Source organism: Diplotaxodon limnothrissa, linkage group LG9 (assembly GCF_057381915.1).
Source record: "Diplotaxodon limnothrissa isolate DT_005_m linkage group LG9, D_limnothrissa_male_GT1.1, whole genome shotgun sequence".
NCBI lineage: Eukaryota > Metazoa > Chordata > Actinopteri > Cichliformes > Cichlidae > Diplotaxodon > Diplotaxodon limnothrissa.
Window position 1 is genome coordinate 19,430,220 of NC_140604.1, and position 19,279 is coordinate 19,449,498.

The 19,279-nt window shown below is 39.2% G+C and overlaps 1 protein-coding gene across 1 annotated transcript in view; it reads right to left on the reverse strand.

The window, feature by feature from the left end:
* Nucleotides 1–19,279, reverse strand: part of ralylb (RALY RNA binding protein like b) — a 142,356-nt gene that overhangs the window by 87,470 nt on the left and 35,607 nt on the right. The window contains exon 2 of the mRNA XM_085362822.1: nucleotides 3,015–3,288. Coding sequence (XP_085218948.1) covers nucleotides 3,015–3,288 — 274 coding nt within the window. The remainder of the gene's footprint in view (nucleotides 1–3,014; nucleotides 3,289–19,279) is intronic.

Sequence of the window (19,279 nt, forward strand, 5' to 3'; positions counted from 1 at the left end):
GCTCCGTCGGCTGATCAACCTTCTCGTGAATGGTTTTAATAACAGTTTTTTTTTCCTGCTAATTCACTGATTGTAACATCCATAACAATAAATATCAAACTAATGCACATCCTCAAGAGCAAAAACACATTAGCTCACATTAACCAGTCAACGAGAGATCATCAGTGCTTGATACTGATGTTTTATCTTGATAGAGAAATAGTATAATTAAAAAAAAAAATCTTATTATTATTATTATTATTATTTGTTTTAGAAAGCTCCAATCACACAATCAGTTTTCAGGAGGAACATCTCATTTGTTAAGCGTGCAGGGGAAATATCCAATAATTGGCAAAGAGGAAACACTTTCATGAACAGCTCAACATCTTAACAAGAGAAAAGCAGCTGAAAGAACCACATGAGTAGACTTTTATAGGAGGGTGTGAGAGTCAAGTCAGACTACCGGTGTCAGACTATTGGTGTTTTGGTAGATATAAGCTGTGTCGAAAGGAGGCAGATCAATAACTTGTCTGGTTGATGCAGAACAGACAACTTTTAAATGAGCTCTGCATTTTCTTTCATTAAATGTTCCCTTTTCAAAAAGATTAGAAAGATCACTTTCAAGTCCAAGCTGACAATCAAGCTGTGTCCTTCTTTACTCCATAGTCACAGAAAAATCATGGTGGAACCAAAAGTTTTGTGTCTTTATGATACAACATCATAAAGACACAAAACTGCAAGGTAACCAAAGTGATCATGTAGGTCTACCTTATTATCCACTATTATGTCCATGTCTTGGCTTTGTATCTATGTTCTTTTATGGGTTCAGTTATTATCGTACCTCTTCAATCTTTCCGTAGGGAGCCTCGTGTTTCTTTGCAATGAAATAAGAGCCTAATGACAAATATCTCATTTTACAGAGAAGAGGCTTTCTCTTGGAAACCCTTCCAGCCACGCCATACCTGTCTAGTCATTTTTAGTTCATTGTTATTAGCTGTACAATGCACTGAGTCTGAGTGAAGGAGAGAGATCATTGTCCTGTTAATTTGTCCCAGTTTTGTACAAACTTTGGCTGTTGGTTAGATGGCCTCACATTTGACTCTAGATTACTTTGGTATATAAAACAAGCCGAATCATCACCTCTCCATTACTGTGCTTAACACTTAGTATGATGTGTTTGTGCTGAAATGCAGTATTTGGTGTTTGGCCATAATGGACAGCATCATGTTTGGCAAACACCACTTTGTCCAAAAGATATTCATCAAGAAAGTTGATTCAGCTGCAACTTTTCAAACCATGCTGCTAATTTCTTTCTAGACACAAGAGTAGGACAGGTTTTCTCCTGGCAGCCCTGAAATGAGCTATACTTTCTCCATCTTTCACTAATTGTGCTGTCATAAACTTCAGCATTTAACATGCTAAGTGAGGCCTGTAGAGCCTGAGATGTAGCTCATTGAGCAGTCTGAGGACTGCACAGTCTGACCTTGGGGTGGTACATTCACTGGAAGATTGGTAATTGGTATGTTTTCCACATGTGAGTATTCTTTCTCACTGCAGAATGAAGCATTTCTAATTGTTTGGAAATTGTCCTGCAACACTTCCCTTACCAGACTGGCACCAACGATTCTTTCTTTAAGATCGTTTCTGGTGTCTTTCCTCCTTGGTAATGTTTTAACCCACACTAGAATGCTCCAGACCTGCAAACCACTAAAACGTCTGCATTTATAAGGTGCTCACACTTCCTGATGTAATTATCAAGTGCATTGATTAGCAGCACCTGACTGCTACTTAGTCTCTTAAAGTCTCTTACGGAAGCTGTAAGAATGTATTTTGCTTTCTGCAAACTGCTTCTGCATCTGGTTTGACTTTTGTTATATAAATAATGACAAAGTGTAATATACCATGTTTTGGAATTCATCTGAGATTGCATTTAGTTAATTTTAAGATGTGCTAAGGACCAAATGGTTAATTTGGTCCTTAGCACTGAAAGAAGGTTTAATTTCTTTTTACTGTTATTGCATTATGACTAACACTCAGTAAAACCTGCACATTGCACTCACTGCAGAGCCCAGGCTCCCTAGTTGAAACACTAAACTTGCTGCAGAGAATTTAATCAAAAGGTCTCTTGCTCGCCTGCCTGCATGCACAGCATTATCTGGTCATGATCATTTTAAAATTATGTTTGATAGCAGTAGTGTCTAGGAATGTGCTCCGCTGTATCTTTGCAATTCACCCCTAGGCTTCGCAAAGATGTTTTAACAAGATAAGGCCCCAGACAATGCCCTTCAGAGACAAAACTTAATTCAACACTGAAACTTAAATTGTAGCTTTGTTTGCTTCTGGAGTGAAGACACACAAAACCGTATAACAATGATTCTTCGGTATTTTTCTAATTTGTTTCCATTTGTATAAAAAGTTAACTTTTGACTCACGTCTTTTGATTGCTTAAACATTTTGCCTGCCAGCCAGGAACAAAACAATTCCAAATATGAAAAGTTTTCCCACTCACGATCCACAAACAACAACAACAACAACATAAAACACAAAAAGTGCACGCACAGTAGAGTAGCAGTGCTTGCACAGCATATTGGAGGTGCATCCCATGCCACATAATAAATTCCATTCCGCTCTAAGTAGTATGTCACAAGAACTTTGACACACTTTCTGCAAGTTGATGTTTAGTAAATGTTAAAATCAAACTGTGCTTACATCCACTAGTGGATCAGTTAAATGATTCAGCAGGGATTTTCTCAAAAACAGCATGACAACAAACACAGACATTTCAGCATTTAGGAGCCAAGAGAGGCTCTAAACTAAAAGCCTGAAAGATGCCTAAGGCAGTTTTTGTTCCCGAGAGAGACAATCCGTTCCTCCAGCAAAGATCAAGCCTCTGTATTTCAAGAGGAAAGTGTTTGTGAAGTACAGTATAGGCTATATTTCACTGGGCTTTCATACTAATAAAATCTGCATAGCAAATGATAGATACCTGAGAGCAAAGAGGAAAAGAACAAAACAAAAACAAAGCAAAGACTCACCAAGAGGCTGTCCAGCAATGATACGGGCGTTTTCCCCCGCCACTGCTGCTCGGGCGTTCCTTTCGTTCATGTATTGTACAAAGGCGTAACCCTTGTGCACAGAGCAACCCACTATCTTGCCATACTTGGCGAAGATGACCTCTATGTCGGTCTTCTTGACGATGGCTGTGTTGAGGTTGCCAATAAAGACTCTGGAGTTGAGGGAACGAGGGTCATTCTTGTTGGTCACGTTGCTGGTCTGAGTTTTACCAGTCATTCTCCTCCAGTTGCCCTCCTGGGACACAGACAGAGGGGGAGGGGAGGGGGAAAGCTTTAGAGGACGGGCAGGCCAACTCCAGCTAATTCTGCTCCAAAGGAAGTGTTTAATATTATTTTTTTTAACATAACATAATGACACAGATAGTCAAATAAATAAGCACAATTATAGATGGAACCGTTTTCGAAGAACTTCAGGAACTAATTCAGAATCAGTAAAATATCCAATAATACTCTTAAAGAAGTCATTTCATGATTGCAGAGTTGTCACCAGTTACCTAACTGCTGCTTAGAGAAATCAAAAACACTGCAAGTTTAAAAAAAAGGAAAGAAAAAATATAACGGTTTAACAACTGACCTTTCTTGAGCTGCAACAACACTAAATTTAGCCAATTCTGAATGATGATCATTGCTTCTTCATCACATACATGTGCTTCTTACTTACTTACCCAGCCAGCTCGGTGTGCTGGTTTGTGACCTTGGCTAACATGGCATCGTGGTTTTATGTTTCTCAGTCAGACAACTACTTTAAAGAGTAAAACACACACACAGAGTCTCTCTGTGATTCCTCCAGCAACTGACAGCATTGCTGTGAATGGATGTTTTACTGACCCAGCTGGGGGCATGTGATTGGCTGGTGACAAATCCACTGTCACGAAATGTGACATGAAATATAACTAGATAGAAAAAAAGATGAAGTAAAAGTCAAACTTCTGGAAAGGAGATTTTGAAACAGATATTTTACATACACTTAAAATTACTTCAATTTAACTTGAGTCATTTGACATTTATTTACTCATATTACACACCGGAGCTCCATGAAACGCAGGATAATTACTTTTTTCCAGTAATACTTTATATTAACCGTAGTTAATGAATGGAAAATTCATTTTTAATAAAAATAAAGCTTTTACTGTTAATGAAATTGCACCATTATTTAATGCTTACACATCTTTTAATAATAATTGTTCTGTAACTGATGAATGACGGCCTCTGTTAATATTTAGAGTTAAGCGACTATAAGTACTTCACGTTTAACTCAAAAAAGTAGGGCAACTTTCCAATTCTTTCATAAATGTGAAGTAAAGGCAACCATGTCAACTTTTACAGAACTATCTACATGTTGTTTAATTAGATTTTAGATCTTTCGGTGTAATTTTGGAAGGATGAGCAATTTTGAATGAGGAACACAGGTTGTGTTGGACAAAATAAGCCACTCTGAGTGGATCAGGGCAGAGAGTGCTGGGAGATGACAGGATAGGAATTGGAGCCGGGCCTGAATCAGTCTGAATGCATGATCTTTACCCATTCCACATTCATTCTGACAGGTGGAGCTGGATTGATGTTTCTAAGCTCTGCAAATGGTTAATAAATACTATATAGATCATCTATAAACACAAATTGGCTGTCTATTATAACACAACTGTGCGTGCTGTAACTACATGGACTTAGACTGTGTGTAATTAGTCAATAACACACAATCATTTTCACTTTGTGTTTACTTTTGCTTTTACTGCCCTTTTTGTTTTAGATAGTTTAGGTGTCAAACCTACTTAATAGCTTTAGGATAAGATTGTGGTTTTGGTTAAATGACACCAAGAAGGGAGTGAGATTGGCCTTACTGTTGTTGTGGCACGGGTCCAATGCTGTGTGTTATTATATGTACCAATGTTATCATATTAAATTCAAATTATAGCTAGTTTTTAGTAAATGATAAACATAAATGACTTGTTTGATAGCAACATATCATTTTCTTAAAACTTACTAAACTTTTAAACTTTTACCCTTTTTCCTAGTTGGGTTCTACTTTTTTAATGCACCTTTTTGTTGAAAAGGCTGTTGTTGTTGTTGTTGTTGTTGTTGAAGGTTTCCTTCTCTGTATGTAAAGTACAATGTCACTGGCCAGTCAACTGCTTACCTAAGCCACATTTTTCATGGTTGAAATGCTACCACTGGATGATTGTGAGGAGCATAAGAAGAAGCAACAATATGTGAATGTCACAGCAGTTCTCTCCGCTTTGTGAGAAACCAAATACAGTAGCTGTCAGTGAAAAAGCTTTGCTATCTCAATACCCATATTGTTGCATCCCCAATGCTTTGTGTGCCATTTCACTGATCACATAAAGCGTGGGCTGTAATTCGTGTTACAGTTTTATTCAGACTTTTCTGTGCTGTCAAGTTATCAACGTACATTAGCCTCAGCTTTTGTAGGCCTCCTCTGCAATTATTCCTAAATGACCTTTTCACGGCTTGAATGTTAGTTTTCACGAAAGATGATTGGTCGCAGCATCGGGGCAATTATGCCTACCCAATGAAAGGATGCACTATTGAGCGATCATTGTTGTATGTTTAATTACGGTTATCAAACAGCAGATAGGTAAATTGATCCCCCCAAATTTTTCCACCAGTTTTTCCTTTGATTTTCTTTTCACTGCAAGCATGTCGTTTTGTTTTTTTATAGCTGGAAAAATCCTGGTTTTCATTACAGTTTATGTTCCAAAATGGATTACAGTTAGTCCATTAAATACTGTGAAATATTGTGAAGAAAACACTGCATATTTAATATTTGCCTGCTCTGAGTCTCTGTCCCTGACACACTGTGATAACAACTATTCAGCTTTGAGACGAAGAACCTGAATAATGGATCCAATCCTCAGTAAATAGGATTAGTAACCAAGGTAACGCTGATGTTCTTGGAATATCGTGCACGAACACACAAGCACACACACGTACACATTTCTGACTGGCAGTCTCTTTCCCTTTACCAAACATAATTTCCAATGCAAACGGCTGTAGACTCCTACGGCGCGGCAGCTTTGATTGCCCACTGCGTAGCGTCAATCTCTGCACAATTACACAGTGTAGTTTTATTGTGATATGCTGTCCCATAATAACTTTGTTCGGCAATTGGCTGTATGTGGCAGGAGAATAATTCTGAAAAGGATGCAATTCACACACTGAAGCCACAGTAGATAAAGAAGAAAGCTGCCCAGTCAACCAGTAAAGTGGAACAGCCGTGCGATTTACAGAGGAAATATTCTGTGTCATGCATCCATTACACCTGAGTCTGGGATCAGGCAACACACACTACCGCTACTCTTTCACTTGGCAACACATGTTTTATGTGTTATATCACCTAACGTCTCATGTTATTTCTTTGACTATTTGCACCTACTGTGGTCGCACAGCAGCTCGGGTTTACAGTGTTGCATGGATGTGCTGTTTCTGCACGTTGCCACATGTGGGAATAAACTCCTGCTCACCAGCCCTCAAGTGGCCTTGTCATTTATCAGTGGCAGACACTGAAAATTGATGTGGTGCAGGCACACAGATATGCATGTCTTAACTCAAACGAGCACCACAGTGACCACCTAATGCTAGTTCAAAACCCCAGTCTGACACTCCTGCCATATGGATGTTCATGGACAGGTCACAGGGAACATGACACATCAGTGGAGAAGGGTTAGGTTGCCTCTCTAGTTTAATAAATCAGGAGTGGATACTGGCCTTCGGACCACTTTACCCCTTCTTACTGTTATATTTCATGTTGTCTTCTCTGTTGTTTTCTTTAGAACGGGACACTAATTTATTCCATCAGTGGTTTTTCTGCTGACCTTGCCTTTTAGTATATTTACAACCTCCATTAAGCTTCTTGTCCTCTGAGGTGATAGCGTCACAGGGAGAAACATGGGAAAACAGCGCAGGAAGTGATATTCAACCAGGAATGTAATTGGAAAAAGAATTGTTTTAGAGGACCTGATATTTGTTATCAAAAAAACACAGAAACGTGCTCTGCAAACTGCTTTTAGAGGAAAAGTAACGACCTGGTGTTCAAAGCCCACTCTTTAAAAATGATTACAGCTTCAACTGTACTGCCTTTTGACAGTTAAGAGGTGAAGACAGATAAGTCTTCATTTTCACTTTCATGCCGGCGTGGTCGTGTCAGAATAAGTGCCACATTTTTCAAAAGGTGGACGTCTCCTTTGGGGAAAAAAACACTTTGATGTTCTGGCATTACAGAAAAGCGCAGCATGCTTTGCCTCTAATATGTTTTGTAAGAGAAGCCCAATATCATGGCAATGATAAAGACATACAAATAAGGTCAGTAGAAAAAGCATCAAGGTTATGTAGTTGACAGCACTGCTGTGTTGGGTTAGCAGTTGAGTGAAAAAAGAAAGGGTTTCGTGCAGAAGTAGCCATATTACTGAGCTCTCTCTTGCTCTGTAATGCATTGTGCCTCGGTAGACAGGCTCTTAAAAGGTTGTTGTTTGGCTCTGGCTCTGCCTGATTTATAGACATTTTTTTTCATGGAGGGAACTCATTGAATTGATTCCTTTTGTAATTTCCTACCACTCCACCACTGTACATTTCTCTTCACGATGCCTCAGCCTCTCTGCTCTGATTGTTGCCTAGGCAGCTCGACGGGCTGAGGAAAGGCCGAAGAAGCTGCTCGCTGAAACAGAACAGAGAAAGGTAACCCGATACACCTTTTCCAAAAGCGTTGCCACCGTGTACCGCAAAGTTAGAATAATTGCTTCAAAGATTTCTTCCATTTATATCTTGACTTAAAATGTGTCTTTCTGCCCGTGAAAGCAACAGCAACAACTGTGAAAAAAAATCCTATTTGTAAATCAACAGCTCTATTTGTATTATAGGCCGCAGAGTATCTCAGTCGTGCAGCCAGCCATAAATATGTGCACTTTTGTGAAGTGTGGTCAGAGGCTGAAACGATTGTGATCCAAAGAGAAACAGCACTCCCAACATTTCGCCTGATTTAAAGGTGAAGGAACAGTTACGGAAATTAAATTTAATATGAACAGAATAAAGGCCGTAAACACATTTAATGCTATACAGCACTTTCCACTATTCTATTTGCATCTAAAAAAAAAGGACTCCAGTCTCCAAGATAGGAAGCCATAAAACTAATTCTCTCCACATTTTCAATCAGCTGCTGCCCTTTGGCTTTATGAGTCAAGGTACACAGTGCCGGCCTCAGCTTCAACTCTGCTACACCACTGCAAAGTGGACCTATAAAAAGGAGGAGGAGGAGGAGCCATTCTAATTTTGCTGGCATAGGGTGTTTGAAGTGCTATAAATGTGAGATAAATTTTGTTCAATGGGACATTTACACAACCTCACTGTTTATGACTATCACAAGTCATTGTTTTTTGTTCTCTGAGCAGTTAATTGCATGGGGTAAGAGAGCAACATCTCTTAAGGTAAGAGATGTTTTTGACTGCTAACCTAAACCATGAATGGGATTTATGGTTTTAAATATTTAATTACTGTTTTCAGAGGCTGCTAAATCATTATAATCATTATAATCTCATCTTCAAAGCTGCCCTTAGCTTTTTAACTAAAATTGGAGGATGATGTAAAAAAACAAAACAAAAAACACTACTGTAGCCTTGTCTTAACCCCATCAACCAGATTTTCCCCTCAATGTTATGTCAATTTCAGACACAAAAGACCTCTTTCAGGTGGTGCAGTTGGGGAAGAGGGTCAGAAGCACAGTATGACACTAACAAAATATGAACAGCAAGACACAAATAACAAACTATAGACACAAAGAGGAGCTAGGTTTCCAGTGACAGAGAGCTGAAGGCTAGGGATCCCAGAAGACTAAACTGGGAGCATAAAGATAAAGCAACCAGGAAATGTAACATTGTTGCATTGAGTTGCAGAATTCAAAAGAAACTGAAAATCTCTGAAGGTACAGAAAAGCAGGACTCAAAATTAAGCTTGAACTAATAACAAGAAAGAATAAACTATTTCCTGAATCTAAATAATAAAGAATATTAAGCTTAAAACGCAGAGACAAAACCTGTTTGTCATGACACTGAGAAGGTGGTGGAGACCAAAGCAGAGCTAAAAGGATCGTTGTTGTTTTACTCACGTTCACCACCTCCTAATACGTTAAATAGGTGTTACAGTCCCAAGACATGGCCTAAAAATCACAGCTCTTAATTGAACCCCATTCTAATGGATGAAGTGCATCCATTAGTGTTAGGTTTGTATTGTTGATTGTCATTTATGCTTAGAAATATTTACTTATATATGCTTAGAGTTTTGTAATTAGTTGTAGATTGGTAGAGGTTTTGATCCTTGATAGTCTGCAAACTTTGTGTGTATTAGACAGCACTTTGGGAGCATGAGAGGTCATACCGTGTCTTATTGTTTTATGGCAGGATTAACGTAGTTGCGTCTGTTCTAGTCTAAGTGCTCTTTGTTTAGATGAACTGCAGGACTTCCTCACCGTGTTATCTAGGATGAACCATCTAGGGTGAGGGGGAGGCTACCCTCTTCCTGACCAAGGATGTTTGACCCTTTGATCAGCAGTCCACACACACACACACACACACACACACACACACAGGCAAGGTACTCTTTGTGTGTATGTAGACGTCATATGTTAATGAACTTATGCATATTCATGTAACCTCAATAAAAGAACAGTGGTACGGGAGAACGGACGAGAGCAACTGGGGTCAAGCGAAGGAACGGTGCCTGTCCGGTTCTCTCCCGTGCACGAGAAACATGAAGAAGCTTGCCTACTTGTGTCTTGCTTTGCAGTGTAATTATATTGTCTTCAACGTTCCAGCGGATGGGTTCAAGCTACAAACCTATCAATTAGCTCTCTGCTCATGGACAAAATTTCATCAATAATGACGTCTGTTATGCAACCCCTGTTTAATAAATTACTGAACTTTTCCTCTAGTGTGCTTTTACTTGTGAAATGAGTTTTAAGTACAAGCAATGACAGTAATGATACAATACTCCTGTGTGTAATTTATGTGGCACAGCATGCTATTTAAAAAAAAAAAAAGCAGACTGTGCTTACTAATTTTTATTACTTTTTTGTTCAGTTTATGCTTGAGCATTTCTTTCTTTCTTGGGTGGTTATAGCCTTGGAAGAAAGACTATGTACCTCATACATCTTGTCTTACTTCAATACCACAACCCTTCACATTGGGCCCCTTTTCCTCTTACCTGCAGCAAACCTCATTTCACTACAAATAGTGGCTATGCGTCGCAGCGCCAACCATTTTTATTCCCCTGAACTCTGTTCTCAGAAAATTCATTGACTATTAGAAAGCCTGAAGGAACGATACAATTAGCTAACATGCAAATGGAGTCATTTCTCAGTTGGCTCTCATTCACCTGCACGAAAGTGATGGGTAAAATATGATGGGAAAAACTCCCGTGTGCCGGGGCATAGCAAACATTGGATGATATACAAGAGGAATTTCTTATTATCCAGGGGGAGTCTGCTGTTTGTGACTGACAGGGGAACACCTGAATTGCACTGACAAGATTTCATTTCTTTCCATGGTAGTATACAGCTGCACAGAGTTAAAAGTAATCTGGTCAAACACAGTGAGCTCTCGAGCGCAGCATAGATCAATCTCTGTCTGCTCTTAATCCAATCTGATTGGTAAGAATAGCATCGGGGTGATATAAAACCCACTCTGCATGATTGTTTTGAAAGCTTCCTCTCCACTATGGAACATAGCTCCACGGGATATCTAAAAGCTTTCTATCCACAGTGCAGTTGGATGTTTCCACCTCCTCAAAATGGGCAAGCAGAAAAATAACATCAAAAATCAAGACGTTTCAGAAGGGGTGGGAAAGAGCCGAAATCATTCACTTTAGTACAAGAAACAAAATAACAAAAGAAATCAATCACAGGTGGAACTAACTACTTGCATATACATACATACATTATTGTTTACAAACCAGAAGAATTCATCAAGTCTGATGTGCTTGTGAATGGAAATTTCTATCTTTTAGGTGCAGTGGAGTGTTAAGCTTTACATAACAGAAATAGAAAGACAGCAGTGCAGTACGTAAGTACACTTAAGTACGTTAAGCAGGGAGCAAACATTAAAATAAGCTTAAATAAACTTTCTGCTCTGAGTGATTTTAATAAAGTGGCATTCAAACTCAGGAAATATTTGCACTAGTTGCATTTAGTGATTAAAAAAATGAGGATATTAGCAATGCCACACTTTACTTAATGTGGGCTGGATCCCTATATCCTCTGGGCATCATCATTTAGGGTACCACTGTGTGATGCAACGACCAATATTCATGCCATGTGGAACTATAGCAGTTATTATCATTACAATAAATTCACCTACTCTAAAAAAAAATAAATAGAGAAGACAGTTTCATATATCCAACCACACTCAGCACAGTGAACACCAACTGTTCTCTGACTTTTGTCCACTTTTGGACAAACATGGAAATGAGCTGAATTAAATTGATTATCAACTTTAAGAAATTCAGACAAACAGTTGTCCGTACACACAGCTTTGGGGAAAAATGGGTACAATATGTATTGTCCTTTTACAATTCCTACTTTTTCCTTTACCAAATGAAATATGCGGCTCTTTGTTGTCTCAAACTTTGCATGTTTGCTGTTGATATGAACAGGTATTGTACAGTAGATTTTTCAAATGAGAACGCTGTCTCCTATGAGAGATGTGAAAGTGAACCAAAACAATAAAGCTGTGGCTCATAAAACCTGCAACTGGAGGATGACATAAAAATCAGCAGAGCTGCGGGAAACTGCAGGCTCTGGAGATACTCCTCTGTGAATTCACCACTGCAGGCAACCACGATATTATCCAATGTTAATTCAAGAAAGACGATTGTTTCTGGTTTACACTAACGGGTACTGAAAGGGCTGACAGAGAAACCGTGGAATCTGCTCAAATTTGCATTTCACTTTAGCACTTCCTTTGGAATTACTGTAGAGAAGACACATTGGCATTTAACGACTATTGTGTTGGTTGTGCTTTGCTAATTATCTTTTTATGTGCAACTGCATTTTAACTATTGCTATACTGCATTAACATTCATAAGGGTAAGCTAATAAAATTCCAACTGACATTAACCCAGAGAGTGTAAAAATGCTCAAATATTGTAAAGCTACTCTTTGATTTGGTGGATCTAACCTATTTGGCCCGATGACCATTCTGTTTCCCTCATTAAATCTGGATGTGTCATCATTAGCTCTCCAGGTTGTCGCTGCAGCTGGGACAAATTTTTAATGGGGCAAATTAGCATTTGTTAACATCTACTCTGCAGGAGAAGTAAAACAAAGTCCCAACTCTTCATTAGCAGAATTAATCTTAAGTTTTTAAAGGTGTTTGGTTTGACTGTAATGAAAATACAAAGTGCAGCCTGGGTTTTAGTACTGCAGTCATGTAGCCATAAAGCAGTATTTTTTGTCTGAAAGAGAGTAGTTCACTGAATCTTGTTCTTGACTTGCTACAATTAACAGTTTGCAGAAGGATATTTCTTATTTATAGGCGTCCCTATGCACTGCACAAGCTCAATAGTCGGTATTGTAAGAGGATGACAGGCAATTTCTGAGCTTCAAAGGCTTGGCAACAGCTCAGTAGAATTTAAATGACCTTAAAATTCACAGGTCTCATTTACAGAATTACTATGCAGAAAGGAAGGGATATTATCTGTATAATGTCATCAGAATAAGCAAATTTTTCACCTTTTATGCACTTTGCTCTCATTGTTGGCCTTGCATTTGAATATACAGTGTCCTCTGTTCTTGAGCCAAACTCCAAAGGGTGATAAAGAAGATATATTTGGCATCGCCTCTTCTCCGGTGGTGCTACAGAGCTGCTGGTCAGCCATCTGCAATCTAGCTATGACCAATGTGTCAGGTCCTTTCTGGTATCATCTGCCTTTCCCTATAGCACCGCCTGGTGCTGAAACTGTTGCATAAATAAGATGCTTGGCTGTTGCCCTGCCTTGGATTTGTTTACATATTTCTGCTGGCGGTAAACAGAGTGTGATGGTTTGGAGGCACTGAGAGGCAAAGTCCTGCTCTCCATCGGCTGTGAAGTGCAGCTGGCTCAACTGTACGTTCACACCGCAAGCAACACAATCAATCAAATCACCGGAAATTCACTAGTTTCGTATTGAGGTAAGCAGCCAGAGACATTCAGCCTAGACGTGGGGACTGGGCCAAGAAAATTTGGCCATGTTTTTCCTTTATGTGTTCATCAAGCTTCAACGGGTAGGTTTTATGTCTTCACTGTTTCCAATGTCAATTTCATTTTTATTCATAATCTCTCTGCCTGCCAAGTGCAGAATGGATGCAAAGTTTATTCTAGTCACTTATCACTGTCCGCATGGCAAGAATAAATATTTCAAAACTATTGGTACAACCAAAGTTTGCTAAACTAGTTGTTTGTTAAATCGGACCTTTTAACATGCATGAAATGAGAACATGAGTAAATACAGCCTGAGCAAGTTGTCACATTGTTCCATTTCCTGTGGTCTCCCAAAGAAGGAGATACTAATCAGTGAGAATAACCCTGACAGTTCAGCATGAAGGGACCTGTAGGATATGTACACTGAAGACAGTTTGAAACACTCCTCAGATGGACTTTGATGATACAAATCTTCATAGTTGTCATGTTTATGCCTGCGCCGGCACCATCCTCTCATTGCCAGGCTAAATGTTCAAAGGTAGCAGAAACTTTGTGTAACTCATTGACAAGGTAAAGCGAGAAAGTAAGAAAAAAAAAACTTGTATCGCAAACTTCAAAGAACCCCCCAACACTTCAAAAGCTTCTTCACGGTTCGGTGACTAATCTTCAAAGTCATGCCAAGGATTGAACTGATAGTGCCGCTGTGTATAGCAGGTACAAACATCCTTGTCAGTGCCACTGAGGTGTGAGGTGTAGAGAAAGGGAGAGGAGATAATGTCGGAAGCTAATTGAGACAAAGTCTGTCCCTCGCCTGTGTGAAATACAAAGCTTCTGGCTGCAGACATTTGGTAATTACAGCTGCTTGAGATCAGTCAAACGTAGTCAGACATTTAGCTAAAATAGGGAATTATTAGTAATTCCAGAGGTTCATTGGAGAGCTTACAGTAGATCTATGTTATCTTTTTACTACCTTGTGCGTCAGAGAGATCTCAAGAAATAGTTGGGATGAAAATCTTGTTGAATGACACATCTTTAGGGAAATGTTCATTAGGGACTTCTACAGTCTCTCTACCTGCACCTGTTAAATCAATATTCCCCTACTAATTAACACCACATGTGTCAACTGCTTCATTCTCACACAGGCTTCCTATTTCGTCTTTGTGCGGCAGAATCGTGAAAATAATGAAATATTGCCAGTAACAGTATGGAAGAATGGAGAGAAAACCTGGGTGTAAGAGCTAGAATATTTCATTACTGCATCCTTGCAGGCTTCTTTCAAATGACGAGACAAAATCACTCATGTGTCTAATTGGTGCATATAAAAAGACTGTAAATATGAGAAAAATGGTTAAATGCCATAACGTCTTGATGACTCATCCCACCTTAAAACAAACTGTTCATATGAGTTGCTCATATGAGAGGCCACTATTTTGTGCATTTTGTGACAAAATATGTCTTTTGTTGGTGTCACATCCATGCCTACTTTTCTGTAAGCCCCCCATGACCATTGCATAATAGTATTAGTCAGTATAAAAGCTAGTGAACTGAGAGGTAGTTCTTTCACTAATACTGTAGATTGTAAAGCTCTTTAAGGGTTTGTGATTTGTAACATTACATTAAAAATGTGTTTTTGTCAGACTGCTTATTAAAAACAGAGGTAGCCACAAAAATGTCACACAATGGTTTGTGAAGCCCCATTGCATAGCACATAGGTCACCAACATGTTGACGTGGGAGTGTTAACATTTGGGTCATTTATTAATATCAAATCAGCATGGGCCTTCTGCTCAGTCACCTTTGATTTCCTTAAAAATGTCATTGTCCAAAATTTGGAAATATATAATGACTGCTGTGAAATTTTACCCTCATATATCAAACACTTTTCAAGATATATATTGGAAAATGAAGCATCGACCCACTTTCAGCATGCTTTTGTCACACTTTGAAATTGGAGGCCATGTTTAAACATGAATATCAGAAAGACTATTAAGGATGAGTTTAGACTTCTAAAGTTGTCTGTACCACATAGCACACCAAATTATTTATCAAATAATTCTATAAAAGAAATGCTTCAAAAGCTCACACAAGTTACACAACAAGTTGCTGCTGCCAAAGTTAAAAAAGATGAGTTATATATAAAACCAGCTCCTGTGCAGGTTTTCTGAAGGGGTAAATTAGCTAGTTTTGTAGCCGGCTGTGAACACACACATTTTTTCTGTGGTAAATTTAGTCATTTTAACACGGGAGTCTGCTGGGACTGACTTGTTTTTGGAGAACGTCTGAAGTGGCCACTTAAGGCTTGGAGGTTGCCACTTGGGTTTCATACATGGAAATTGAAGCTCACTGTGCAGTGAGTTCTGATGAAATTGCTCTCCATCAGAGCAATATGCACTCTGCAACATTAACGCTGTTTTCCTATACAATGCTTTATTGCAGTTATCATCAATCATCCTTTCAAACAAAGTTATGCAAAGATCGTCACACAGAAACAGAGGACATATTCACAATGAGTTTAGAAAATCACATGTTTGTATATTCACCATTAGGTTTCCATAAACCAAGCAAAATCTAGGAACACTGCCCTGAGAAATGTGGACCTTTGTGCATTTTTGCAAAGATGATTTGCAAAGTCATTCTAAAATATGCACATCAAAGTAGCCTCATTTAGTGAGAGGCCTCTTGTGAAAGACACCGTCTCCACCCTCAATCAAAGGACACTTAGTAGATCCTGAATTTAAATCTGAACCTAGATAATCCAGGAGTCCCCAAAAAGCCACATTTCTACTACAACTGACATGATGCATTTCATAGACTCACTAATGCCTGTAATGAATTTAAATGCAATGCAAAGGAGTGTATGGCAGAAGAAAATAAAAAAGAGAACACTCATGTAAACACAGACAAAAGCAAAAACAAGCAAACATAAACAAAAACAGAAAGCAAATGATATGTATTGAGAAAACTGAATCTTCAACATCTATATTTAATTGGCTGGCTGCATGTGGTGTCGCCACTGAAATTGGCTCCCACCCTCTCCATCTGTAATTAGACACTTCATCACACCCCCACAAGCCTGTACTGCATTTGTACCATAACAGTAAAGCACAATTAAAACCGTCTCAGTGTTTGCTGACAGCTATAGTCTTTAAGAGTTCACTGGCTATCTAAACAATTGAGAATAAAGAAGAACTGCAAAGACAATAAGATAAAGGCAGTGATACCTTACTTAGAGATTAATGTCTCTTACAAATGGCCAATGCAAACACAGTTTCAGCAGGTAGTAATTTGCTTTTAATTCTTTCTACTCTGAAACAGACAGCTCAATTACCCCAGCCAGTAACTGAAGCCACAGATGCAGATTTTTAAAACATTTGTTACTTGGAGCCCAAGGGAACCCTTAAGGGCCTCCCCGGGCAATGAAGCAGTCATCATGCTTCATGAGGTGTAGCAGTTTCTTTTCTCGTCTTGCTCCGGCATATTTCCATTTATCACGTCTACTGATGCGCAGTGTAAGAGCCACACACTTCAGCAAAATGGATCAGAGTGTAAGGGCTTTCAAAGAGAGGGAGACATATTGAATATGCACACACAATCATGCATGCTTTCTCAAATGTGTGTACCCCCAAATAGTACGCAAACACGAGGACATGGGCATACACAGACACACGTGCATAAAGTCAGTCACACACTTGTACACAAACACCGCAGACATAAAAGCAACGGAGAGCCTCACACAGCAAGACGATCACAGGCCTCGAAGTATAAGTTTTGACAGTTTGACAGCATATTCTGTCTTTTGTGTAGCAGAGGAGGCTTATGGAGTCTGGCTGCTGCCCTCAACACTTCTTCTTCTCTTGCATTAATGAAATAAAATGCACCATATGCCTTTATGCACAATGCCGACGAGCATGAGAAACTTCACTTGCATCAGACAAAATAAACAATACACAAAAATAGACATTAAAAAAACTACCATCTTAGTAGCTCGCTTCAAAAAGCAGCAATGCCATATGTATTTGAAGGGTTTCTTTTCAAAGGAAGACATCAGTCATGCATGGGGTAAAATGACACCTATACTCGCTCAGAGTGACTGCTGTCACAAAAAAGGCTCAGATGTTACTAAAAGGTTTAAAAACTCCCGTCTAAGGATTTATTTATATCTAAGCAAAGTATCACTCCCGTTAGAAATAATTACATGTAAAACAGCCTTTGAAGCACTTGTAGTGACTGAAAGACTTCAGATCCTTTTAGCAGCACACTGGATGACATGTAAGCCTTAAAGCACTGTGCAAAAGCCTGGCCACATAATGACATTCTAGCTGTGGATGAACGCTCACATCCTCTTAGCAGCAATACATGAACTGAGACGCTGAAATGGCATAAGTTCTTATGAGGGGAACGTTGCTTTGAGGGAGATGGGCCACCTTTAAATGGAAACACCACTGGGGCTGTTTTTCAACTGTCATCGGCCCATGGGACAAATATTTCCCACTGTCAAAATGAAATCCATCGCCATATTCAGACAGAGCAAAGGTTACTTATATGACTTCTGCAAATATATATATATATATATATATATTAGTGGATTAAAAAACAAAAGCAGAAATCAGTGCACACTGAGAAAAATGTTGATGCATGGAATCTTACCCAAGAAAATTTGACACTTAATACTTAGAAAACGCTCGCATAAGTTAAGGTGAATTAAACTGCTAAACCTTTGATATTGTGCTCTCTGTCACCTTCTCATGCTTTATCACATCGTCCCTTTCGCCACTTGTTTGTTGCCGTGAGAGACAACTCGTACGCCCTAAACAATGTCTGTCACATTGCATTATTACTGCCGATAGAGTGCCGGATGAATCGTCATACAAATAAAATGCTGTGCTACAAAAGGGTGGAAGAGGTCACAAAATGATCAAAGAATTGAGGGGAAATGGATGACAGATGGGGTCCTTTTTTGCCTCGCAACACCAAGCCCGGAGCGCTTAAACCACATAGATAAACAGCTTTTTCATGGAAGAGTGAATCCTGTTAATTTGTGGTGGTGGGAGAGTAATAACAAGTATTACACAATAATAGGTTTCCCAATGTGCTTTCATTTTTTGCCACCTGAAGTGTGGGAAGTCTGTGGATTTTAAAAGGGCAGGGATAGCTCAGTAGGTAGAGTGGTGGCCCCATGATCGGAAGGTCGGGGGTTCGATTCCCCTGAACAGCTACCCTGAGGTACCCCTGAGCAAGGTACCGTCCCTACACACTGCTCCCCGGGCGCCCAGAGGCTGCCCACTGCTTCACTGAGTGAATGGGTTAAATGCAGAGAGGGATTTTCCCCACGGGGACCAATAAAGTACACTTTCTTTCTTCTTCTTCTTAAATGATGCTCACCAAGACAGCCAACTTCAAACACTGATATGAAGCAAGATGGATACACGCTTTCATGTTGTGTGCATCAAACTTGCCCTTTGGAATTCCAGCCTTCAGTTACCTATTCTTTGTTGACAGGAGCAGCATCTAGCATTTTTTTCTGCTGCAGTTACTGCTGCTTAAAGCAGCCATTTTCCTCTCACCTCTGACATCAATGGGGAATTTTTATTTAGAGAACTGCCACTCACTGGATATTTTCTCTGTTTTTGGATCATTTATTGGTAAATCCCATCAGTAGTTTCAGAAGTCCACAGACCAGCTTTTTTGGTACCAACATTCATGTCATATTCCGATTCACAAAAATAATTTCTCTTTCCCATTCTGATGCTAAATTTGAACTTCTTGACCATGTTTGCATGCTTAAATGCACTGAGCTAGCGCCATGTGACTGCATTAATGTGCGGTTGAGTAGGTTTACCTACAATGCTTGATGACTGTTGTTGTGAAGTTGCACTATATAAATAGAGTATATAAAGGTTGTATTCCATGGTAGTTTTTGTCTGAAAGCAAAAATGAGAAGTTGCTGCATCGTTTGACCATGTTTGTTGCAACATTTATTAGCCACATGTATTAGTCACAACACATAATGTTAGTGGCTAATGGAAAAAAAAATCAGCTGATCTTAACT